At 41.6% G+C, this 27,329-nt stretch overlaps 1 protein-coding gene and 1 pseudogene across 1 annotated transcript; one reads left to right on the top strand and one right to left on the bottom strand.

Annotated features, from left to right (window-relative positions):
• Positions 1-1,402: 1,402 nt before the first annotated feature.
• On the bottom strand, positions 1,403-27,329 carry LOC129014534 (heterogeneous nuclear ribonucleoprotein L-like; annotated as a pseudogene).
• LOC134738359 (fascin-like) lies at positions 7,180-9,841 on the top strand. Its single transcript, XM_063653139.1, is given in 1 exon segment — positions 7,180-9,841. A coding segment is annotated over 1 exon segment (1,479 nt). The 5' UTR covers positions 7,180-7,185; the 3' UTR covers positions 8,665-9,841.

Here is a 27,329-nt window from a genome sequence, read left to right as displayed (position 1 = left end):
CATCAGAGTAAACAGGCAACGTACAGAGTGAACAGGCAACCTACAGAATGGAAGGAAATTTTTGCAATCTGCTCATCTGACAAAGGGCTAATGTCCAGAATTTACAAAGAACTCAAACAAACTTAGAAGAAAAAAACAAACAACCCCATCAAAAAGTGGATGGAGGATATGAACAGACACTTCTCAAAAGAAGACATTTATGCAGTCAACAGACGCATGAAAAAATGCTCATCATCACTGGCCATCAGAGAAATGCAAATCAGAACCACAAATGAGACACCATCTCACACCAGTTAGAATGGCGATCATTAAAAAATCAGGAAACAACAGGTGCTAGAGAGGATGTGGAGAAATAGGAACACTTTTACACTGTTGGTGGGACTGTAAACTAGTTCAACCATTGTGGAAGACAGTGTGGCTATTCCTCAAGGATCTAGAACTAGAAATACCATTTGACCCAGCCATCCCATTACTGGGTATATACCCAAAGGATTATAAATCATGCTGCTATAAAGACACATGCACACATATGTTTATTGCAGCACTGTTCACAATAGCAAAGACTTGGAACCAACCCAAATATCCATCAATGATAGACTGGATTAAGAAAATGTGGCACATATACACCATGGAATACTATGCAGCCATAAAAAATGATGAGTTCATGTCCTTTGTAGGGACATGGATGAAGCTGGAAACCATCATTCTCAGCAAACTATCGCAAGGATAAAAAACCAAACACTGCATGTTCTCACTCTTAGGTGGGAATTGAACAATGAGGACACTTGGACACAGGAAGGGGAACATCACACACCGGGGCCTGTTGTGGGGTGGGGGGAGGGGGGAGGGGTAGCATTAGGAGATATACCTAATGCTAAATGACGAGTTAATGGGTGCAGCACAGCACATGGCACATGTATACATATGTAACAAACCTGCACGTTGTGCACATGTACCCTAGAACTTAAAGTATATAAAAAAAGTATACTAATTCACAGAAATCCTCTGCACTTCCAATTACAATAAAACCATCTATTACTCTAAAATTTGTGAATATTAGTCATTCTATCCTTCTAGCTTTTACTCTGCATTTGTGACCCCTTTGTACTATTTTTTCTGTTAGGATACGTCAAGAAAACTGAAATCATGGTAGTAAGTACTTTAAAGACGGAATTGGTTACCAGATGTTAGAAGGCTCCAGAAGTTCTTGAGCAGGAGTAATTATAGACATCAGTTTACCTTAAATGGGCAGAATTCAGATAGATAACAACAACAACAAAAAGAGACTGTGGAGGTTATTCATAGTGGGCTAATTTGTTTGGGAAAAATAAGTAGCTATAAATCAGTATATTCTAGTATCTTTGAGACAACAAATATGGGAAATTATTTTTCTTTTCTTTTTTTTTCCCAGCAAGCGCTGTGTTTATTTTCCAAACAATTTTATTGAAATGTGCCAAGAGTACATGGGCAGCACAAATGTATGAACAGGAAAAAAAAAATCACATGTACAACAATTTTTTAAAAGTGAAGGTTAATTTTGGGAGATATCAGTTCCCCTCTCCCTCCCCCTGCAGACTTCCAGCGTTTCCATTAAGGTTAAGCCTCTACGAACCTAGCATTAAAAAAAAAAAAAAAAAAAAGGAATACAAGATCTTTTGCAAATAACAAAAACAAAAAACAAAAAATGGCATAAAGGACAGAGAAATGTCTTCCTGCTTAGATGGCACTCTTCCTAGGCACCTAATTAGGAGGCGTGCTGAGCGGTGGAGAAACACAACTTCAGAGTGTAAGGGTATGGACCATTGGGTTTTTCATCTGGTAATGGTTCAGGAAGCCCAGAGTCTCCAGGGCATCGCTCTTGGATTCCCACTCCAGCAGTCCAGAGGAGCTGCGCTCACTTTTGCTGAGAATACTTTCACAGAAGATGGCGGTTTCACTCCCAGCTCATTGCAGATCTCGAAGAAGTTCTCCTCAGTCACCTCCAGCGGGGTGTTGAAGAAATGCAGCATGTTGCTGGGGTGCTGGATGCGGTTCTTGGCTGCCTGCTCTGGGGTGGAGAACCGATTGTTCTGGGATTCACTGAAGTCTTTGTAACTGCAAGACCCGTCTTCCAACTCGTATGACTGACCGGGCATGATGGCTGGCTGCTTGGAGACACAGACATTCAGCTTCTGCCCAAACATGAAGTTGTTGTTGAGGTGGGTAATGGCCCGGTCCACAGCGTAGCCATCAGCCATCTCCATCATGGCGGCCCCCGGCTTGCTTTTCATGAATTTCACCTTCTCCACATTGCCATACAAGCAGAAGACATTGATGACTCGGTCACAGTTCATCTTAAGATTGATCCAAGCCATAGACCACCAGCACAGGGCTGTGGGCGTGAGGGCCATCCTCAGGTGGTGGGGGAGGGGGTGAGGGGGTGCCCATACTGGGGGCCGTAGCGACTTGGGCCCCGACGGTGACCCCCCACTGGTGGATCCATCCTTCTCCCTTCGTAGTGAGGGGTGGGGGGCCGTAGCCCTCATCATGGTAATGGCTGTGGTATCCACCGTGGGGCCCTCCATATTCTGCTGGGTGATCTCCCAGGAGAGGGGGCTGCCTCTGGCGTTTGTTGGGGTTGCTGCCAGGGTCACCTTGTCCACTGAGATTGGGGTTTGTGTAGTCCCAAGTATCCTGATCATTCTTGAACACATTCAAGCGTGTAGGCTTTGCGTATTCCATCTTCAGAGCACAACAGCCAGAATAGATATCAGCCCCATTGAGAGAGGTCTTGGCCCGCTGGGCACTTTGAACAGAGTCGAATTCCACCATCGCCTGAACTCCATTCTTCCTGAAAATGACAATTCTCTGGACAGGGCCACAAGGATTACAGATAGTGTAAAGAACATCCATGGTGATCGAATAAATGGGGTTCAGGATGGTGAAGAGAAGCACACTGTTCACGCTCCGGGAGTCATCCGAGTCCCCGGGGCGGGAGATCTTCTGGATGGTAGAGTAGTTGACAAAAGCTGGGTGATCGGCAATGCATATTTGGTTGTCGGCTGCGTAGCTCACTGCGTTGCAAGCCCCCAACACATCTTCAAACTCCACCAGTGCTTGTCTCTTTTTAGGCATTACCACCACAGAGCTGATGGGTCCAAACTCCTGCAAGGCCTCCACAAGGTCAGCTTCCACCACACCCTCAATCAGGCCCCTGATGTGGACAACTGGGGAGGCAGGAGTTTTGTGCGGGTCATCGTAGTTCTTCCCGCCGCCGCTCGCCGCCCCACCTCCTCCACCGCCTCCGCCACCGCCACCGCCACCGCCTCCGTGCTGGTCGCCGGCGTTGCCAGTCTTGAGCCGCTTAGTGGTCCGGCCGCCCTCACTGCCACCGCCCTGGTAGCGGCCACTGCCGCCTCCGCCGCCCGCCGCCGCCATCTTCACCGTCGCTCCGGACCGCCTCTGCTGCTCGTCCGGTTGCTGCCTCTGCTCCAGCCGCCGACGCCGCTTCTCCCTGGAAATTATTTTTCTAAGTTAGTTTGGTAAAGTTTAAAAGGGTTGTACTTTATCCTGTAGACAATTGAGAGTAGTTTTCTGTATTTAAGAAGGATAAATAAACTGTTCTGTGTGCAGGGCGGATTAGAAATGGAAGACATTGGAAGCAGAGAGAAGTTAAGGAAGAATGTTGACATTATCTTAAAGTGTTAAGAACCTGAACAAAACTCATTGCAAAATCATTGCCAGGGAATACAATGTAGGGCCATTGACTGACTCTAGTGGTGGATGACGACAACTCACAGAGAGAAATCTGACAATCCATGTTTAGCAGAGGGAAGGAAGCCAGAAATAGTTATTATTAAGTGCAAGACTTCAGTTTTGTTGGTTTTTTGTTTTTTACTCCCAGCAAGCTAAATTTGACAATAATGTAGCTCAATTTCTCCCAATCTCATTTTGTTAATCTCTATAATCTTGCCCCAGAAAAGCCCCAGCTCAGAAAATTCTGTATTCGTTTGTCTTCATAAGATTGTAAAAATTTCAAAACTGTCTGTTCATGATAATTAGAGAAATACAAATCAAGACCACAATGAGATACCATCTTACACCAACCAGAATGGCTATTACTACAAAGTCAAAAAATAACAGATGCTGGTGAAGTGGTGAAGAGAAAGGGATGCTTATACACTGTTGGTGGGAGTGTAAATTAGTTCATCCATTGTGGAAAACAGTGTGGCAATTCCTCAAAAGCCTAAAGACAGAAATAGCATTTGACCCTGCAATCCCATTACTGGGTATATACTTAAAGGAATATAAATCATTCTATTATAAAGACACATGCATGCATATGTACACTGCAGCACTGTTCACAATAGCAAAGACATGGAATCAACCAAAATGGCAATCAGTGACACACTGGATCAAGAAAATGTGGTACATATACACCATGGAATACTACGCAGCCATAAAAAAGAACAGAGATCATGTCTTTTGCAGGGAAATGGATGGAGCTGGAGGCTATTATCCTTAGCAAACTAACATAGGAACAGAAAAGCACCGCATGTTCTCACTTGTAAGTGGGAGCTAAATGATGAGAACTCACATGGACACACAGAGGGGAACAACACACACTGGGGACTTTCAGAGAGAGGAGGCAGAGAGATGGGAGATCATCAGGGAAAATAACTAGTGGGTGCTAGGCTTAATACCTGGATGATGAAAGAATCTGTACCACAAACCCCCATGACAAAAGTTTACCTATGTAACAAACCTGCACTTGTACCCCTGAACCTAAAATAAAAATTCAAAAAGGAAGCAAAAAAAAAAAACTTTAAAGTAGCTCAATAAGTTTTATATTAATGTCAACTTTAAATAATTTTTATGCACAATACGTTATGAAAATTCATTTACCTTTTTTAAAAAAAGAATGCGAAATTTTAGCAGAGTTTTCAACAACAATGTTATAGTTAACAAGAGAAAAGCATCCTGATGTTTTACAAACTGGTGTTTCAATGAATTACTCTTTTTTTTTCTGAGAGGGGATCTCGCTCTGTTGCCCAGGCTGGAGTGCAGTGGCATGATCTCGGCTCACTGCAACCTCCACCTCCCAGGTTCAAGTGATTCTCCTGCCTCAGCCTTCCAGTACCAGAAGGCATGCACCATGACGCCTAGCTACATTTTGTATTTTTAGTAGAGACAGGGTTTCACCAGGTTGGCCAGGCTGGTCTCTAACTCCTGAGCTTCCAAACTGCTGGTAGTACATGCATGAGCCACCGTACCCAGCCAAAATGAATTACTCTTGTGTTCTATTCATTTGTTTTTCCTGCATTTTCATTTCATTTCACTTTGATGAACCAACAGAAATACCCGATGCAATACAGTGACAGCTTCAAAGGCTTCATGTTAACAAAGTTATCATTTCACAGTAGATAAAATAATATGTGAAAGTAATGAGAATTTAGGAATTCCTCTAAAATCAGAATTTAAAGACATACCACTTACCCTTTGTTAAAATAGCTTACAGTACAGAAGTCTTAGAAAATGGGCATTAGAGTGTCAGAAAGCTAGTCATGTTAAAAAAAACCTTTCAAATCAAGGCTAGCCACCTCATTAAATAATAAAATGAAGAAACTGCTTATAAAACCGGTGTTCCATTTTCAATTTAAAAAAAATGTTGATAGCAAAATAACAATTAATTTAAAATATTTTTCTGCTCACTTCTAGAAGGTGACCTATTTAAGCCCCACTAAACCACTTAAGTGACCTACTTAAGCCCCACTAAAGCAAATAGCATATATTGGGATTGGATTACCAAAAGTATGCCTTCCATTTGATTGGCCATATACCTTTTTGTTTCATGCATGGATAATGGCTTTTCTCCTTCTTCAGTAACCCAAAGGAAAAGCTGACATTCTAACCTGGAGCTGCACATTCAAGCTTTGACACATGCCTCTCGCTGGTTTCGTCTAATGCTTATAATAAACCTGTAGAGTCAGCAACTTTAGAAAGATGGGTTGAAGAAGTGTCTTTGTCATAGTTTGTATTTTTCTCTGAGGCACTTGGCAGAGTCACCTCTGGTGTTTCAAATGTGCTTGAAAGTTATCTGGCTGCCCTCTGAGAAGTTTGCATAAAACCTGCTTTACTTAAAAGCAGGCAAAATTAAGGTTTCTGTAACAAAACCATAGGCACTGCATTGAGATAGGACAAAGACCAAATATCCTGCTTCCATGTGGCAGAGAAATAATGAATAACTTGGTTCAAGAGCTCATGGAGTGGCATATCATCACGCCATTATTAATAGAGAACATTGCTAATTTCTAAAGGGGCTTAATGTCATGATTATTTTATCCTCTTCTTTCTGTTGAATTTTTAACATGTATGTCTACTGCAAAGTACACAAAGGAAATCAATTAGCACTAAAAAAAGGGCTTCTTCACAACCGCAAATTATATATATATTTCTTTCAGAACATCACTTTAGAGAGAAAATAGCAAAAATTCAGCATCATCACTTTTGTGACACTTCACTAACCAATCCAAATATAGAAAAAGAAAGAGAAATTGAGTACATTTGCATTCACTGTACATTTTTAGCTATTTGTGTAGAAGAAAAACAATTAGCTTATTTAAAAACCCTAAGGTGAGTACGCAGTTTTTAATTATTATCTTTGCTGTTGTGATTTGTATTTGTATTTTATTTATGTATAAACCCAGTATATAAACCTATGTCAAATACTTCTTTATTTTTGATACTAGTTCAAAATATTGGTGACTTTTTTAGATATGAATATCTCATATGTATCTTTTAGAAATTATCAGAGTTATAAAATAATATTTGGGAGGTAAGGAAGGCACTAGACATAAGAAACTTGTGTAGACAAATACTTTGTCACCAAAGTTGTATATTTAAAAGTCCCTATTCTTTGTCTCTTATCAATTCAAAATTAATTCATTAGAAAACAATTTTCCTCAACATTTAATCCCTAGTTGTTCATCTTTTTCACTAGCTTGTATTGCATTACTCATTGCTTCATAGCTAAACTCTGTTTAAATCTGTTAACTGAAATGATTTTAAAAACCTTTTGGTGGAGCGCTGCGGAGGGCGCCTGCGGGCCGCCCCTGCCGAACAAAGGAGCAGGGGCGCCGGGGCGCCGCGGCCGGGACCCGTCACCCACCTCCCTGGCCGCACCGCGGCCTCCCGTCCACCGCCACCATGACTGCCAACGGCACAGCCGAGGCAGTGCAGATTCAGTTCGGCCTCATCAACTGCGGCAACAAGTACCTGACGGCCGAGGCATTCGGGTTCAAGGTTAACGCGTCGGCCAGCAGCCTGAAGAAGAAGCAGATCTGGACGCCGGAGCAGCCCCCTGACGAGGCGGGCAGCGCGGCCGTGTGCCTGCGCAGCCACCTGGGCCGCTACCTGGCGGCGGACAAGGACGGCAACGTGACCTGCGAGCGCAAGGTGCCCGGTCCCGACTGCCGCTTCCTCATCGTGGCGCACGAGGACGGCCGCTGGTCGCTGCAGTCCGAGGAGCACCGGCGCTACTTCGGAGGCACCGAGGACCGCCTGTCGTGCTTCGCGCAGACGGTGTCCCCCGCCGAGAAGCGGAGCGTGCACATCGCCATGCACCCTCAGGTCAACACCTACAGCGTCACCCGTAGGCGCTAGGCGCACCTGAGCGCGCGGCCGGCCGACGAGATCGCCGTGGACCGCGACGTGCCCTGGGGCATCGACTCGCTCATCATCCTCGCCTTCCAGGACCAGCGCTACAGAGTGCAGACCGCCGACCACCGCTTCCTGCGCCATGACGGGCGCCTGGTGGCGAGCCCCGAGCCGGCCACTGGCTACACGCTGGAGTTCCACTTCGGCAAGGTGGCCTTCCGCGGCTGCGAGGGTCCTTACCTGGCGCCGTCGGGGCCCAGCAACACGCTCAAGGCCGGCAAGGCCACCAAGGTGGGCAAGGACGAGCTCTTTGCCCTGGAGCAGAGCTGCGCCCAGGTCGTGCTGCAGGCGGCCAACGAGAGGAATGTGTCCACGCGCCAGGGTAGGGACCTGTCTGCCAATCAGGACGAGGAGACCGACCTGGAGACCTTCCAGCTGGAGATCGACCGCGACACCAAAAAGTGTGCCTTCCGTACCCACACGGGCAAGTACTGGACGCTGACGGCCACTGGGGGCGTGCAGTCCACCGCCTCCACCCAGAATGCCAGCTGCTACTTCGACATTGAGCGGCGTGACGGGTGCATCACACTGAGGGCGTCCAATGGCAAGTTTGTGACATATAAGAAGAATGGGCAGCTGGCCGCCTCGGTGGAGACAGCAGGGGACTCAGAGCTCTTCTTCATGAAGCTCATCAACCGCCCCATCATCGTGTTCCGCGGGGAGCACGGCTTCATCGGCTGCCGCAAGGTCAGGGGCACCCTGGACGCCAACCGCTCCAGCTATGACGCCTTCCAGCTGGAGTTCAACGATGGCGCCTACAACATCAAAGACTCCACAGGCAAATACTGGACGGTGGGCAGTGACTCCGCGGTCACCAGCAGCGGCGACCCTCCTGTGGACTTCTTCTTCGAGTTCTGCGACAACAAGGTGGCCGTCAAGGTGGGCGGGCGCTACCTGAAGGGCGACCACGCAGGGGTCCTGAAGGCCTCCGCGGAGACCGTGGACCGCGCCTCGCTCTGGCAGTACTAGGGCCCGCCCGCCCCGCACTTCCCCGCCCCTGCCCACGTGGCGGCTCCTTCCAACCCTCCCTGCTAACCCCTTCTCCTCCAGGTGGGCTCCCCGGGGCGGGAGGCAAGCCCCTTGCCTTTCAAACTGGAAACCCCAGAGAAAACGGTGCCCCCGCCTGTCGCCCCTATGGACTCCCCACTCTCCCCTCCGCCCGGGTTCCCTACTCCCCTCGGGTCAGCGGCTGCGGCCTGGCCCTGGGAGTGATTTCAGATGCCCCTGCCCTCTTGTCTGCCATGGGGCGAGTCTGGCACCTCTTTCTTCTGACCTCAGACGGCTCTGAGCCTTACTTCTCTGGAAGCGGCTAAGGGACGGTTGGGGGCTGGGAGCCCTGGGCGTGTAGTGTAACTGGAATCTCTTGCCCCTCCTGGCCACCTCCTCCCAGCCCCCCAGGAGCTGGGCACGTGTCCCAAGCCTGTCAGTGGCCCTCCCTGGTGCACTGTCCGGAAACCCCTGCTTGGGAAGGGAAGCCGTCGGGTGGACTAGGACTGACCCTCGGGTTTTTTTGGGTGGTGGCTGGAAACAGCCCCTCTCTCACGTGGCAGAGGCTCAGCCTGGCTCCCTTCCGTGGAGCGGCAGGGCGTGACAGCCACAGGGTCTGCCCGCTGCATGTTCTGCCAGGGTGGTGGTGGCGGGGGGTAGGGGTGTGGGGGCCGTCTTCCTCCTGTCTCTTTCCTTTCACCCTAGCGTGACTGGAAACGGAAAATGACCAAATCAGTATTTTTTTAGATGAAATATTGTTGCTGGAGGCGTCCCAGGCAAGCCTGGCTGTAGTAGTGAGTGATCTGGGTGGGGCGTCTCAGCACCCTCCCCAGCGGGTGCATCTCAGCCCTCTCTTTCCGTCCTTCCCGTCCAGCCCCAGCCCTGGGCCTGGGCTGCAGGACGCCTAGGCCAGAGCCCCCACTGTGATTGGTGCTCCCTGGGCCTCCTGGGTGGATGAAGCCAGGCATCACCCCCTTGGGGAGCCCTGGGGTGAGCCGCCGGGGCCCCCCTGCTGCCAGCCTCCCTCGTCCCCGACATGCATCTCACTCTGGGTGTCTTGGTCTTTTATTTTTTGTAAGTGTTATTTGTATAACTCTAAACGCCCATGATAGTAGCTTCAAACTGGAAATAGTGAAATAAAATAACTCAGTCTGCAGCCTTCCCCCCCCAAAAAAAACTTTTTGTCCATTTTTTACCTATTCCATTTGACATTGGTCTCATATGATATCATGATACAAAGGAAAATGACCCCACAATGATATGATTCATAATTCCACTATAAATTTCCTTGATGCTTTGAGAGTGTGATTTATTTTGCCCCCCTCCATTTTTTTTTAACTATAAAGCAAGTACATGTACAATAATGCCATTTTTTTTCCAACCCCAAATAAATAGAAACAGCTATAGGACTGAAGTTTCTAATATGAATCTTATAGTTTACTTAGCACATGCTTTAATAAAGTTTCCCCTTCAGGAAACTAGAATATTGTGTCTGGTGCAAGACTAGATGTTTTGTCAAAAACATATGTAATGTTCATATAGCAGAGCTTTGGCTTTATGCCATGAAAAAGCAGGAGGTGTTTTTGGAACTGTCCTATTGATTTTCACACGTTATTTATTGGAAATGACTGCTGCCATTCCCACATAGTCCTAAGTGTGAATATTTACCATATGTATGTGGCTTCAAGATTATTTTGTTGTTCACAAAATCACCTATGTCCTCCCATCAAAATACTGTCCTCATCTTAAAGTAAATGGCACTGTTTTATTCAATGATTTACATTTTGGAATCCTAACCAGATATTTTTTTCCTTAAATTTCAAGCACTGCATTACTTCCAAAGTCATGCTATGAGTATGTGGAAATTATATCAAACATGAGTAAATTTTGTTGACCAAGACTACAGAAATAACAATACCATCACATAAATATATGAATACAGACATTGATGGTTGGTGAAAATTACCTCCAAATGTCCAATGCCATGAGTATATTTTGAATAGCTAGTTTGATTTTTATTAATATTATATGAAGGTTATTTCTAAGCCTGCAGACATAATTTATGGAATATACTACTCAGATATTTGAGAATGTACTACTTCAATATTTGGATATATTTATTCCAAATATATCTCCACTGTGATTTTTTAGGAGATACAATTGCCATCACAGAAAGATATTGCTGATTCCGATGAAATTTTTAATTAAGTAGAAAAATCAAAGAACGCAATTCTTTTTCAAGATTTCTTCAAATAAAGAAATAAGCAAAATTAGGCTGTGGTGTTGTGAATAACACCAAGAAGTATGGAGTCAGGCAAGCCTCAGGCTCTGTCACAGTTCTACTGTGAAGTAGATAATTCTAAAGGTGTGTTTCTGTGTCTTAGGTTTGTGGAGACCTACAGTAACATTCCACAGACCAACACTGAGCCTACCCCACGACTATTCAACCTGCCCATTATTGGGTAGCTTTCATATAACCAGTTAGAAAGAAAACATCTATGAAAACTATTTACTAAAGAATTATATATTTTAATTAAGGGTACCGAACATGGTCAAGTTAGAGAACAATAGAGTAGAAACCTTCTATTCAAATATAATTGAGACCAGTTTTTTTATAGTTAATCTAAAAAGTGAGTTAAGGAGGAGGTTCATGGGGTTAAAAAAAAAACCAGAAATGTAAATTATTTGGCCAATATTTTGATATAAGTCCAGGACCCTTTGATTATTACTCTATTAACTGGAGTTTCTATACATTGTCTTCTTTGTATAAATTATGATCATAACAAGTCAGTCATAATTCTAAATTTTTACCTGTTTAAAGTAGAACAAAAAAAAGTAATTGAGGTGCAAAAACCTTTTAGCTTGTTAAAATTTTGCTATTCTGATTATTCTAATTTTATAATTTTTTCTTAAAATTTTTACATTGCTTTGCCCTCCTATGAATCAACTTAGCTTTTTCTAATCTTTTCAAGACCCAAATATTTTTACATAAATAGTACCACTATATTATAATCACATCACTGATTTTATTTATGTCACAAAAGCCCAACTTGAATACAACCTAAATAAACTGTCTGGTAGGTAAGTTAACATAACGCCAAGTTGAGGCAACAGACTTACATAGGCATAATAGAAAACACACTGTTATTTTACAGGGAGAATGTACAGTGTCAGTTCATTCAACAAGTTGGTTAAACACAACTCAACTAAAACAATGTCATTGAAAAGTAGCAAATTCTGTTTTTGTTCCATGGACTTACAGCCAATGAGTCCTGAGAAAGAAGAGAGAATTTAAAGAGCTTCATTGGCAGGTGAATCTGTACTTGGCCTTTTAGCTTAGAGACTGCAACTCCATATTAAAAGCAGGAGAATAGTGAGACATCCCATATAAAGAAAGAAATCAGAACAGACATGCAGGGGCAAAAGTAGCCATGGTCTGCGTCCTGGCTCAGGAGGACAGTGTGTGTTGAAGAGCAAAGCCTAGAATGGGCTGATGCCTGTAACCTCACCCCATCCCATTGCTTTATCTACTCACTCTGCTTGCCCAGAAAATCTGGTGCCCCACAGTGAGAACAGGAACTGGGCATCCCAGCTAATCTTCAGCTGGGTAGGTCTCATAGGGTTGTCAGATTTGAAAAAAATAACAATAGGCTTTGAAGAAAAAGACTTGGAGATGAAGCAGAATGCTCTTGCCAAAGCTTCCCTCAATTGACATAAGAGGAGCAAATTTATTTCCTAAATTAGTTATGGTATAATTTACCAGGTATCCAAATAAATTTGTTTAGAGACTAAGAGTTTTCCCCTGGAATAATGTCTGATTATAATTTTACATATAATTCTTTTATTCAACAAATGCTCAATGTATGTTTGTTTTATACCAAACACTTTTAAGGAATTAGGAATACCATTGTGAATAAAATAGACAGTCTCTACTAAATGCTTAGTTATGATGGCAGGCAAACAAATACATAAGAAAATAATTAAGAAATACAGTTTTATGCCTAATTATGTCAGATGATAGTAAGTGCTGTGTCCCCAAAACACTTACTCATTTTCTCAAACTATTCTAAAACAGGAAAGGTGCATAAAGAGTGCTGGACATGGGACTGAAGATTCTGTTTTAAATATGGTTGCCAGGGAAATCCTCACTGTGTAAGAACATTCCATCAAGGACTTGAAGGAGATGAGGGAAGTCATCAAGAGGATGGGAAAAAGAACACTCCCAGTAATAGGACCAGCAAATGCAAAGACCAGAGGAGAAAGACATCTGCTTTGTTTAAGGGACAGCAAACAGGTCTCCCTGCTACAGCAGAGTAAATACAGTGGTAATGGTAGAAGAGTTTTTAGTTGTAAGGCAAGAAGGGGACCAACCATGGAGAGTCTTAGATGTCATTGTGGAGATTTCTATTTTACTGGAGGTGAAATGGAAGCCACTGAAGGCACTTGAAATGGAGGCTGATATGGTTCACAGCTTTAATAGTCTGCTGTCTGCTGAGATAAGAATTGACTATAGGACAAAGGGTAGATCTAGGTAGTGAGATGTTATTGCAATCACCTAGGAAAGAGACAGGATGATTTGAACTAGAGTGGTACTGGTAAGAGGTGGTCATATTTTGAAAATATTTTTGAAGTAGAGTTGACAGGATTTGGTGATGAATTTGACATGGGATGTGAGTCAAATTTCATAGCTGGAGCCAAACATCCCTATTTAATTACATTGAATATAATAGAAAAGGTGGAGGGAAATGGATCAGGAAAAGAAAGAATAGAAGTTTGGTATGGGAAACAGTAAGGTGAAGAAACCAGTAGAGATGTTACATATCTAAATCTCAGTTCAGGAGCTTTGAATGCATAGAAAATTTGATCATTAGCATGGGGCTGGAATTTGAAGCCATGAGACTGGACAATGTCATTTTAGTTTAGTGTATTTCCACAGATTATATTTCAAGCATCATGCTAGATACTTTAACGTTTGGCCATTTTAAAAGCCCCTTGGTAAATTTCACAGGAATGAGGATTTGACTGACCTGTTTTTCTCAGATGTCTGACCTCAGTAGGATGCATGATTTTATTATATTTAATTCCCTATAAAATTCCAAAATATCAAAATGAGACCTATATTTATTAGCAGGATTTTTCAGGTACAATATTCCTACTCAGATAGAACTATATCACTTAATTTCACAGAAATATCCTTCCCTGGGGTGATGATACTATTATATCACCAATCATGAAATCATGCTGACTTGCAGGCAACAATGGAGCTCACATTTTGATCTAAGCTAATTTGCATGACTTACTTAAATTATGAAAATACACACTTTTAGAGAGCAGACAGATTTTGTTAATTCTGAATTATGTCAAAGTATCACTTAATTCTCAAGGGCCCAACTCTGGCGAAACAAGATACTGCAGTGTATGTGTTTCCTATTCCCTTCCAACTTTTTTCATCATGATTCATCAGCGAATGCTATGAAGTCTAGAAATTTAATTAATGGATCTCAGGGCCACTGGACCATGCATTTACACAAATTGCTCTGTGAAGAAGGATCACTCACTCTCTCTCTCTCTCTACCCACCCCTGCCCTTTCTCCCCCTCTTTCTCTTTCAAGAGCAGAACATTTTAGTGACCTCCAGTTAACTGGCTGAACTAAGCAGCGATCTCTTAGGTAATAATGCACTGCTAACAAACCTCAGCATAGACTATAACGCTACCACTAAAGCTTCCGTTCATGTTGTTCTAGGGCTAATAAAATGGAATATTATATTCTAGCTCTGAGGAAATTTGAGATTGTCTCATATTTTCTCAGTTAAACCAGAAAATAATTAATTTTAGGGAAGGGACAAGAATTGCTGTGGCAGAGCCAGCCTGATAAATAATTTCTATTCATTCTCAATGTATTATCTGTTTTCTCCCTACAGGCTCCTTTTTGTTACTCTTATATCAAAATCCCACTTAATTTTCTTGCCATCACAACTCAAAAATCATACCTACAAAAGAGCTAAAGTTTTCATCTTTTTGCTTTTGCACAAACTCTATGCCGGCTATGAGAGTGTAAGCTTTATAGTTATATACAGATATTTTTATTTATAATCTTTCTTCTGCAAAAAAGGATTAAAGTGAAGCAAAAAGAACATGTAATAAGATGAATAATGAATAGAAAAATAAATTGCTTTTAAGACAAAGTAAAGGAAACTATAAAAGGGAGATGACTAGAACTATTTAGCAAGAAGAGACCTCATTCTTTCTATCAAATAGTGCGGTGTAATTTGCACAATGTACCCAATGGTTAATGAATACATATTTGTTGAGGATAGCATTAATAAATAACATGACCAATGAAAAACTATAACAAAAGATTTTTACTCTTCAGGAAGTAATTATTAGGTAGGTATTTTAAATTCTAACTTTAAAAGATAGAGGAAAAGATATACTGAGCTGGCCCATAAATGCAACAGGAAGACACAGAGTAACAATTACTGCAGGTGAATTTCAACTCTCGGTCTATCTACCAACCAGTGTCACCAGGAACCTTCTTCAGACCGGTGTATCCAACTGCTTATTTATCTTTTGCACCTGGATATCCCTCAGCTACCTCCATTTAATTCATCTTCTTCCTCCAAACTGGTCAGCATCCAAGCAGATCCAGAGAACTGTGAGGAGCTATTCTAGTCTCTGCCTTCTCCCCTGTTGCTGATCCAGTTAAGAGGGCCAAAGAATATAGTTGAGAGGACACCAGCCTTGTATCTAGTAGCATTTAGTTTTAACCTCATCCCTTAACTTAAAATTGGCATGGCCTTCAGTAAGCGATTTAACTCCTCTGAATATCAATTGATAAAATTTTAAAAAAGTCCAAAATTCATTGTAGTGAGGATTAAAATATCATGTTTGGGACATCATGAGCTCTCAATAAACAATTGCAGTATTATTCAAATTGGTACACAGGCCTGTCCCTTCTCCTTCCTTTTAGATTTCTTTTTCCTTCTGTTTTTGCCTCTGAATGCCCCAACCCAATCTCTCTTCCTTGATCATCTTTTTAGGAAATCCATCCCCACCCCACTCCCCCCACCACTCCTCACACTCCTTTCTCTCCTACTCCGGCCTCCACCACAGCTGCTCCATTCCCGCTTGTAATCCAGCCTCTGCACCACTATCAGCGCTGCGGTTCTGAAATGCAAACCTCATCATGTTGCACCTTATAACATCTTTGACACCTACTTGTCTCCTGATAAATTCTCAGCCTCTTAGTTTTAGGTTGACCATGACCATTTGTGATCTGACCCTGTCCACTCTCCCTCCTGATTCTCATTTCTCTCACCAAATTCTCCACCCTTTGTACTGAACAACGTGGCTCTACTTTCATCTCTTCAAACTTATATTTTTTCCTTGATCCTTAACTTTGCTCACAATGGTCCTCCCATCTGGAATAGCATTTTCCCTGTGGGCCTGGAAAATTTGACTATTCCTTTGTGACGCAATTCAGTCTTCACTTCCCCGTGAGTGACCTTCTTAGGACAAACTGACAGTATCTTATATTGTAGTCCCACAGTCCATTAGGCAGTCTTCAAGTGTCCAATATGACAGTGCATGATATTAGTTGTTTATATGCCTATTTCTCCCACTGGCTTTGAGAAACTTGAGGGATTGTTGTAACCATTTGTATCCCCAGTGTGTAGCATAGCGTGCATCTATTTGTGTTTTGAATGAGTGAGTGAATTAATGAATGATGAGAAAGCAATGACCTATGTTTTGTCTCTACCAGTCTTACATGAGATTATAAATAGACTGATTCAGCTGAAGATTCCAGGTCCTATTCCTTTTGCAGTTGCTATTGTATATGTTAGCAAAAAGCTTCATCCCTTCCAAAAACTTTTTCAGTGGTAGCAATAAATTCATTGTCTTCTGGGAGCAACTTTCTGCTCTCTCTCTCTCCTCTCTCTCTCTCCCTGATTTGCCTATTGCTACTTTGAAGAGTATGTGTTTATGACTTTATAATTTGTTACAGTGAATGTAATAGGAGTCCTTCTGTTTCTTCATAAGTGGTTATGAAAAAATATTCACACTTGCTTATTATTCTCTTACTGTTCTTAATGTAATGCTTCTAAATTAGATATACAAAAGTGCTCATCTAGAAGATAATGGAAGCATAAGCAAAACACAGAAAAAGGCTTACCAAGAATGAATTATAACTAACAAACAAATGTTAGTTTTATTCCAATCGAATTACTGAATTAGTACATGATGGAACAAAAAATCTATAACAAGTTTAGATATCAGTAATTTATTGGACATGGATTGTATACACTGTACCCACAAAATTCTATCAAATTGTTTCTATTTCAAGAAATTTTCAGTTTATTCATGTTCAATACAAAAGTTAATTATACATGAAATATAAACTGAATGGAAAACATTGGCATTGTTTTTCCTGGCTTTCTTGGAAGAATACGGGAGTAGGGTTAATATTGAAATGCAAGAGAAAGCTCTTCACGCCTCTCCTTGTTCCCAGGATAGGACAAATACACACGGCCAAGAATGAGGAAATTAGGACAAAACCCAATGTAGTCAAGAGAGTTATGACCCTGAGGTGTGAGGTAAGATCTGGCCCTGGGAATGTTGACTGACGCTGCAATATTTAGTATCTAGACTGGAATGATTAAATATGAAGTGGGTTGACCTGGAGTCTTTAGAGATGGCGCTATTCCCAGAAAGATAAATGAGATCCAGTCCTAGGACAAAAGGACAAACATCATTGGTTGGAAAAAGAAAAAATGATTTAGAAAAAATGAGAAAGAGAAACAAAATGTAGAGGAGAAGAAGAAATCCCAAGGATGGAGACCAAAGGGTTTGCCAACAGTCTGTTCCTTGGGAATGTGAGTTACACAGCAACCTGGAAGATGATGCTACTTCCAAGCCCATGATTCTGTCTCCATGACTTAGGACACTAGTCACAAAGAAATAGAACACACCTTTCTCTTTTGAGATCTCATTGTCCGTTGAAGAACTGCTACTCATGGCCTGCAAGAGTGAAACTCACTGGTTCTAGGAATGAATGAAATTGGACTGGCTGGAGGCCTTTAATTATTATGTGGGCCTCAGAACTGATGAGGATTGATGTGGGTGTTATTTCAATAAAGTGTTATAAACAATTCATATATGAAAAATTTATTTTCTTAATTTATAGTTAAATACACTTATATTGTATTTCAATGTTGTTATTCAAATTAAAGACCATGTCAGTTCTTAGACACAATCTCTCACTGTGTATTAATCTCAATAAGACATTGTAGTAACCACATATATATTTATATATATATATAAATTAATCGATATTACTTTTTGAGCTATTTTATGTTTACAGGCAAAAATTAGTGAAAGTTAAAATGCCTGTCTGTAGACTCTCTCACTCCACCCCCATTTCTCCGATTTTTAACATCTTGTGGTATTTTTAACATTAGTATCTTACATTTGTTACAGGTGATGAGAAAATGTTGATAAATTATTTTTATCTAAAGTTCATAATTATATTAGGGTTCACTCTTTGTGGTGTCCATTTTATGGATTTTAACAGAGATGTACCCACCATGACAATGTTACAGAAAATAATAGTTTCACTGCCCTAAAAATCCCCTGTGTGCTACCTAGTTATTCCTCCTTTCTTTCCTCCCCAGGAACCCCTGGAAATGACTGATCTTTTTACTGTCTCCACAGTTTTGCCTTTTTCAAAATGTCATATACTTGAAACCACATAGTGTGTAGGCTTTCATATTGGCTTCTTTCACTCAGTAATATGCATTTAAAGTTCTTCCATTCCTTTTTGTGGCTTGATAGCTCTTTTTTTTATATAGAACTGATTAATATTCCATTGTATGGCTACACCATAGAGTGTTAGTCTATTTGCCTATTGAAAGGTACTTTGGTTGTTTCTGTCTTGGTAATTATGAATAATACTGGTATAAACATTTGTGTGTATGTTTTGTGTGGGCATAAGTTTTCAACTCATTTGGCAAATACCAAGAAGCACAATTATGGAATCATAGGCTAAGAGTGTGCTTAGTGCCATAAAAAACTGCTAAACCATCTTCCAAAGTGGATGTACCATTTTGCATCCCAACTAGCAATGAATAAGAGTTATTTCTGCTCATTGTTCTTACCAGCACTCAGTAGTGTTACTATTTTGGATTTTGGCCATTATAAGAGCTATGTAGTAGCATCTCATTGTTTTGGTTTGCAATTTTCTAATGACATATGATACTGAGTATCTTTTCATTGCTTATTTACCATTAGTAATATGTTGCCATCAGTAACTTTCCTTTCCCTTTCCATTGCCAGTGAGATCCAGCATTTTTTTTTTTTTTGAGACATAGTCTCACTCTGTCGCCCATGCTGGAGGGCAGTAGTGCAATCTTACTGCAACCTCCACCTCCCAGGTTCAAGGGATTCTCCCTGCCTCAGCCTCCCAGGCAGCTAGGATTACAGGCACCCACCACCACGCCTGGCTAATTTTTTTTTTTTTTTTTTTTTTTTTAGTAGAGGGGGTTTTCACCATGTTGATAGGGCTGGTCTTGAACTCCTGACCTCAGGTGATCTGCCCTCCTCAGCCTCCCAAAGTGCTGGGATTACAGGCATGAGCCACTGCGCCTGGCCAGATCCATTATTTCTTAATGAAAACGAAAAATTCACCAGTTACCGCATTTTTCCCCATATATTTGTAATACGTTCCCATGTCTGATAAGGCAAGTCCAACCCTCTGCATTTTTAAAAATTAATCATTATTTATTAAAAATTAATATTCTATGCACATTTTAAAATCAATGACCATATTAGATTTATTGAAAAAATAATGTAATTTAATATTAATTTATCACATCGATTGACATGATAATTCACCACTTATTTGGATTTCCTTTAAGATCAGTTCCTAAAATTTTCTATATAGATGGCTTTAGAATTTTTTTTTTGTAGCTTAACTACAAGATACTTTGTAGTGTCTCAATTTTTATTACAGTTTTACACCTTCAATTCAATTATTGCTGACATAGAAAAACTTTTCTTTCAACATCTATTTTAGATTTAGTGGGTACATATGCAGATTTTTTACATGGGATACTACTTGATACGCAGGTTTGGAGTACATATGTATCCATTAATCAGATGGTGAACATAGTATGCAATAGTTACTTTTTCAACCCTTGTCCTTTTTCTTCCATCCCCCATATAATAGTCTGTTACTTTGTACTGTTTTCTATTATAAATTGGGGAGAAGCCATTATTATTATATATTAGCTTCAGAACAACTAGGTTCAAGTCATGGAAAACAATTTTGCACAAACAACTTTAGGAAACACTGCTTTGAAAACTGTAATCTGAATTATAGCCGAGGCCACAGAAACAAAATATTTACTGAAGGTTCTTTTAAGAAAAACAAGTTAGCCAGGAATGGTGGCTCATGCCTGTAATCCCAGCACTTTGGGAGGCCGAGGTGGGTGGATCACGAGGTCAGGAGATTGAGACCATCCTGGCAAACATGGTGAAACCCTGTTTCTACTAAAATAAGAAAAAATTAGCTGGGCATGGTGGCACATGCCTGTAGTCCCAGCTACTCAGGAGGGTGATACAGGGGAATCGCTTGAACCAGAGAGGCGGAGGTTGCAGTGAGCTGAGATTGTGCCACTGCACTCCAGCCTGGGACAGAGCAAGACTCTGTCTCAAAAAAAAAAAAAAAAGAAAGAAAAAAAAGAAAAGAAAAAAGAAAAAAGCAAGTTGTATTGAAAGAGGACATCATTAACAGTATATCTCTTCAATAATGGTTTATTTTACTATATTCTCATTCCTCTCTTACTGTGTCCCAAATCTCTTTACAGGCTAAAAGAAACTGTTCAGAATTAATCCTATTCATAAAGAACAGCACTTACTGAGTATTGCATTTTCTTCTTCAAATTCTTCAGCATACATTGGGACTACACCATACGGGACCATTTTTATGTTTTCAGTTTTGGGTTTTTTTTTTTTTTTTTTTTTTTTTTGCTAAAGAAACTGCAACTAGATTTAGGACCTCATTCTATTAGGTCAGTATTTGTCTAATAAACTTCAGCTTAAGCAAAATAAAATATGTGTTGCTCTGAACTGAAACTCCTCAAAAACATATTTTTAAAATTACAGAAAAAATTAAATGAAATTATGTTTTTAAAAATCTTGTAGATGAAAAGATATGATATATAGTAGGTTTAAGTACCTATTTCAATGGTTCCCAAAGTGGGGCCCTCAGACATCCAGGTTCAAACTATTTTAACAGGAATACTAACATAGTGACATTTGCTGTAAAGGTGCAAATACAATAGTGGGTAAAAATGCTGGCACTTTAGCACAAATAAAGGCAGTAACACCAAACTACTAGTAGTCATGGTATTCTTCACTATGCACAGGAAAGGTTTGAAATGGAAGGGCAGGCCGGGCATGATGTCTCATGCCTGTAAGCCCAGCAATTTCAGAGGCCAAGGGGGGAGGATCACCAGAGGTCAGGAGTTTGAGACCAGCCTGGCCAACATGGTGAAACCCCATCTCCACAAAAAATACAAAATTTAGCTGGACATGGTGGTTGCATGCCTGTAGTCCCAGCTACTTGGAAGGCTGAGGCAGGAGGATTGAGCCCAGAAGGTTGAGGCTACAGTGAGCTGTGACCATGCTACTGCACTCCGGCCTGGGTGACAGAACAAGTCCCTGCCTCAAAAATAAAAAGAATGTCTGTGATGAAGCAGTGAAAATTTTACTATATCTTAATCCTTGAATATCTCTTTTTAATATTTCAAGTGATGAAGTTGGAAGCACACATAAGCATTCCTACAGACTGCCTGAGAAAAAACCCTTGTGTGACTAAGTCATGAAGTGAATTAACCACTTTAATGGAATATCATTTTTACTTGAAAAGAGTACTGACAAACAATGTTATTTCAACTGGGGTTTTTGGGAGACACTTTCTCAAAAAATGAGATTCTGTCATTTCAAGAAAAACAACAGACAGGCCATAATAAAATTCAATAATAAAACTGCTAATAATAAGATTCAAGCTTCGGAACAGAAAATTAGAATTTTAGAAAACTTATATCTACCATTGCTTTCCAAATGTATTCTAATGAGATTGTTGGTGATATTGATGAATGTATTTTGATACTGTATCATCAAACGTATCAACATGTAGAAGATCTCGGTGAACCATTATTTTCTAAATGACCAATGCATGATGTTATAATATCACGCAAGGGTAAAAGATCCAAAGTTCAAGAAAAACCAAGTTTTGATGGAGTATCAAAAAAGAAGCCTAGGCAACATGGCAAAACCCTGTCCCTACAAAAAAAAAAAATACAAAAAATTATCCAGGTGTGGTGATACACACCTGTAGTCCCAACTAATCTGGAGGCTGAGGTGGGAGGATCACCTAAGTCCCCAGAGACTGAGGCTGCAGTAAGCTGTGATCACACCACTGCATTCCAGTCTGGGTGACAGAGCAAGACCCCATCTCAAAAAAAAATTTATATATACATAAATATATAAATATATATATCCACAGTGATCTAAAATGGCTATCTGTATGAGATTGGACATTGTTCACATTTTTTCAAGCAAATATCACACAATAAATTAAATGCAGATGAAAATGACATGGCAGACATCAAGGAAATTTGCAAAAAATATAAGATTGTGCTACTTTGGGTTTAGAAATTTTTTCATAAGAACATTTATAACAATATGTGGTGAACTTTTAAAGAATAATTTTAATATTTCTGATTTAATTTCTAATGATAAATACCAATAGATATAACCTACATAAACCAAAGCTCCTTGGGCCCTCAATATATTTTTAAGAATGTAAAGGAGTCCTGATTCCAAAACTTTGAGAACTGCTGCCTTCCCCTCCACTTTCCTTCCTTCCCTAGAATTTCTTTCTTGGAAGAAACATCCCTTTGCCATTTTAACTTACAGAGTTCCATTCAGGCCAGTTTTGCTACTACCTCCCTCCCATCTTTCCACTTCCCTCTCTTGACACAAAATCTGACCAAAGGACTCTACCAGCCCACCCCATTTCCAGTGATTAGCTGTCAAGGTGGGCTAAGCCAAGAAAATCTGGGTTTTCTCTGAGACTAGACCTCTTTTTCTGGGAGATCTGCAATCACAGGGACAAGGTTGGCCACCTTGGCGTAGTCAGAATTCATCTTGCCTCAATGGGGAGAGGTTAGGCAAGTTTCTACAAAGCCAAACTGCTTCCTAGAAAGTCAAAGATAATTATACTTTGTGCCACAACTGTGAGAATGCCCATTTTATTGCACACTTTCTAACATTTTTACCAAACTGATAAATAAAAGCTGGTACCTAGAAGAAAAAAAGGCCAGGTGCGGTGGCTCATGCCTGTAATCCCAGCACTTTAGGAGGCCGAGGTGGGTGGATCACCTGAGGTCCGGAGTTTGAGATCAGCCTGGCCAACGTGGTGAAATCCCGTCTCTACTAAAAATACAAAAATTAGCCAGGTGTGGTGGCAGGCACCTGTGATCCCAGCTACTTGGGAGGCTGAGGCAGGAGAATTGCTTGAACCCAGGAGGTGGAGGTTGCAGTGAGCCGAGATCATGCCATTGCACTCCAGCCTGAGCGACAAGAGCGAGACTTCATCTCAAAAAAAAAAAAAGTTTCCATAAAATATAATTTGTTCCATCTCTAGAAACCAATTCAGCAATGAGAACTGAAAGCCACCACTTGGAAGGTTTCAAGGATTTAGCTCTACCTAATGATGTCTAAAGCATTAGTTAAGGTAGAAAAAATACAACACACACACACACACACACACACACACCCCTACGTATTTAGTACCAGGAAACATGACTGACTAGATGGTATAGTCATCCAACAGAAAGCACACAATAACTGAAGCTACTGTAGAGGAATAAGTTATGACATGGATCTACAATATCGTTGAGTGAAAAAGCAGATTACAAAAAAAAAATCTGATTTTTCAAGGGAGAGGGAACATATACAAGCACAGGAGAAATAAGATGAGCAGATGACTGGAAAAATACAAAATTCTGATAATAGTACCTTCTGAGTGGGAGAATTCTCGGCAACATTTTCTAGTTTTGCCTAAAATTTTCTAAATGTCTTAAAATAAGAAGGTTTTGTTATCCATATTATAAAATATCCACCACCCCAGGAAACCTAACCTTCAGCACAAATGCTACAACATGTTCAAAGTTTGTTCAGTTTAAGAGACAATCAATTTTGAAAGACATCTAAAATGATGACCAATATGTAAACCTATGCATTAATGTTTTTCAATCATATGCTTTAAATTTTGTAATTTTGATAAGTTTAAGCTTTATATCCATCTTGAAAAAAGTTTTCTATTTGTCTTTAAAATATGACCTACAATATACCAGTTTTTAAACAACGAATGGTGCTCAAAAATTGCAATATAAATTCAGGCAGTGTTCCTTACATAGAATGTTTAAGTGCTTCTAACCCTGCTCTTTCTCACCGGTTATGAAAACACATTACAATTATCTAAGCATCTAATTATTCAGGTCCTTTGTTTCTCCTCTATTCTATTAATTTTATAGTAATTTTAAGGCCTGTGAGGATGAAGTTGTCTGGGACAGCTACCACAAAGGTTATTATAAGTGGACAAATTTCAAACAAGTTTATCACCACTACCATCCCCACCATAAAACTATCTTAATCAAGAGCAACACATTTCAAGGTTAACCAAGACAACCTCTTTACCTGTCACTGCTTAAGAAAAGGATTTTTTGGTCTTATTTAGAAATAACTTTCTCTATCTATTTTTCTCCATAAATCCACTGAGACCAATGTATGGCTCTATCTCAAGCACCAGTAAGCAAAACTGCCTGCCAGAATGTTCAGTTTTTGTATCTTTCCAAATGTAGGACACAGCTATCTTTTGACATCACAATTTTTAAAAAATTGATGCACAAACTTCTTCTTGAAAGTTCAGCCAGGCATGGTGGCTCATGCCTGTAATCCCAGCACTTTAGGAGGCTGAGGCAGGTGGATCACGAGGTCAGGAGTTCAAGACCAGCCTGGCCAAGATGGCTGTTTCTACTAAAACTGCAAAAATTAGCCGGGTGGGGTGGCAGGTGCCTGTAATCCCAGCTACTCAGGAGGCTGAGGCAGGAGAATCTCTTGAACCTGAGTGGCGGAGTTTGCAGTGTGATGAGATTGCATCACTGTACTCCAGCCTGGGTGACAGAGTGAGACTCCATCTCAAAAAACAAAAACAAAAGCAAAAACAAAACAAACAAAAAAAAAAGGAAAAGAAAATAAAGTTCAGACATACAGCAGTTGTAATTCTTCTGAAGGCTGGTTATGGGACACACTACTTTCATACTTTGCTGTTCAATAAATGTGGGCTGGAGAATAAAGTAAACTGACAGAATTACCATATAAAATAAAATTCTAAGTGTTCTGACAACAAAACAACCTTAAAATACACACACACACAAACACACACACACAGACACACACAGAGTTTTTCCTGCTGATCATTTTACAACTAAACAACCAAGTGACTAAAGCAGAGCCCACAAAATCAGCATAAAAATTCTAACACTTGGTAAAATAAAAACGCACATACACCCCTGTGATCTAAAAAAAAAATGCTTAAGTATTCAAAGACAGCAATTACAGGTACTGAGAACATCGCTGTAAGCAAACTGAGGCAGAGAAAACAAAGGTGCTGATGAGGATTTGAACCACCTAACATGCAGAAACCCACTGGGTGATTTCCTAGGTTCCAAGTTGGCATCATCTTTCAGAATGATCTTCTAGAAGAGGACACATAACACTGTTACAAAGGATCTGGAGAAACAGACCCTTGCTTTATCACTCCAGCTCTCCAGTCATGCTTCACATTTTCGCTTCTTCCACTCTTTCACATGAAGTCAATTTACATACTTCCATCAAGCCCTTAGAGACCTTTTTGTACTATCCCTGACAAGTTCTGGATGTTATCTCTGCACTTTTGACAACTTCTTAGCAGTTAACTTACAGGGCAGTTAAGATTTTGGTTCAAGCACAATATAGCTAGAATAGGGTCATATACTCAATAAAACAAATATTTACCAAGCATTTATTGAGTGGAAGATAAAAAGCACAAAGCATAATTACAAAATATTCTCCCCTGCCACCATAAAAGAATTTTTTTAAAGGCTTACAGAATATAGCATAACGTGACCAAAGCAAAAATTGGGAGGAGGAAGGGAAAATATCAGCATGAACTCAATACGACCCAGAAGAGCCTTGATGGTCAGACATGTAAAGACAAGTTGGGTAGGGTTAAGGGGTGGAGGTCAGGGGCACAGGTCACAGGCACATTCTACAAGGGAAAAACAGCTGATACAGAAGCCTGAAAGGAAAAGCGGGCAGAGCACCTGTACAGGACTCTTACCTGCGGCATCTACCATACAATGCGCCTTTCCAGAACACAGCAGTGCGCAGCCAGACCCGGGGGAGAGTGATCACTCAAACAGCACCAGAGGCTGCATTCCAACTTTTCTTCCATCAACGAGTCCGTTCTCATTGTTAGTTTCTCCTTCAACAGAAACTTAAAACCAATTGGCTGAACACGCGGGAGCAAGGAAAACCTGACTGAAGAATGAGGCCTTAAAACTTAAGGGCCTTGGGTCCTGGCACGGTGGCTCACGCCTGGAATCCCAGCACTTTGGGAGGCAGAGGTAGGTCATTTGAGGTCAGGAGTTTGACAGCAGCCTGGCCAACACGGGGAAACCCCGTCTCTACTAAAAACACGTTAGCCAGGCGTGGTGGCGGGCGCCTGTAATCCCAGCTACTCGGGAGGCTGAGGCAGCAGAATCGCTTTAACCAGTGGACTGTCAAGAGACATAGGCTGCAATGAGCCCAGATCGCGCCACTGCACTCCAGCCTGGGTGACAGAGTGAGACTCCCTCAAAAGAAAAAATAATTTTTTTTTTGAGAGAAGGTCTCCCTCTTATCCCCCAAGTTTGAGTGCAACGGCTGGATCTCGGCTCACTGCAACCTCCGCCTCTCGGGTTCAAACGATTCTCCTGCCTCTGCCTCTCAAGTAGCGGGGATTAAGTCGCCTGCCAACACGCCCGGATAATTTTTGTACATTTTAGTAGAGACGGGGTTTCACCATGTTGGCCAGGCTGGTCTCTTAACTCCTGACCTCAGGTGATCCGCGCGCCTCTGCCTCCCAAAGTGAGGGGATTACAGGCGTGAGCCACTGCGCCCAGCCAAAACACCGAAAATCTTAAAGGTCTTTCCCCTTCTCCGCCTGGGCTCAAAAAACGCCGGAGCCGCCCTGCACCGCCCTGTCGCGGTCTCCGGAGCAGGCAGGCCGACTGAGGGCGACCATGGGTCCCAAGAAGGCTCCGGCAGTCGCGGGCTCCCACCTCGGGGCGCGGCGACGGGGGCCTAGAGGGGCCAACAGCCCCCAAGCCTACCCCACGCGAGGAGTCGGAGAGACGCGCCCTCCGTCTCCTCCCACCCAAGCCTCCCGCAGTCCCGGCCGGGGCCGGGCCAGTCGCGGAAGAAAGGGGCGGGGAAGTGGGGCCTCTCTGGGGAAGGCTCCCCTTTGTCCTGGGACTCCCGGGGCCCCCTCTCTGCC

This window comes from Pongo pygmaeus, chromosome 16 (genome assembly GCF_028885625.2).
Source record: "Pongo pygmaeus isolate AG05252 chromosome 16, NHGRI_mPonPyg2-v2.0_pri, whole genome shotgun sequence".
Taxonomy (NCBI): Eukaryota; Metazoa; Chordata; class Mammalia; order Primates; family Hominidae; genus Pongo; species Pongo pygmaeus.
The sequence above is the reverse complement of the archived record's forward strand: the minus strand, read 5'-3'. Positions and strand labels throughout refer to the sequence as shown.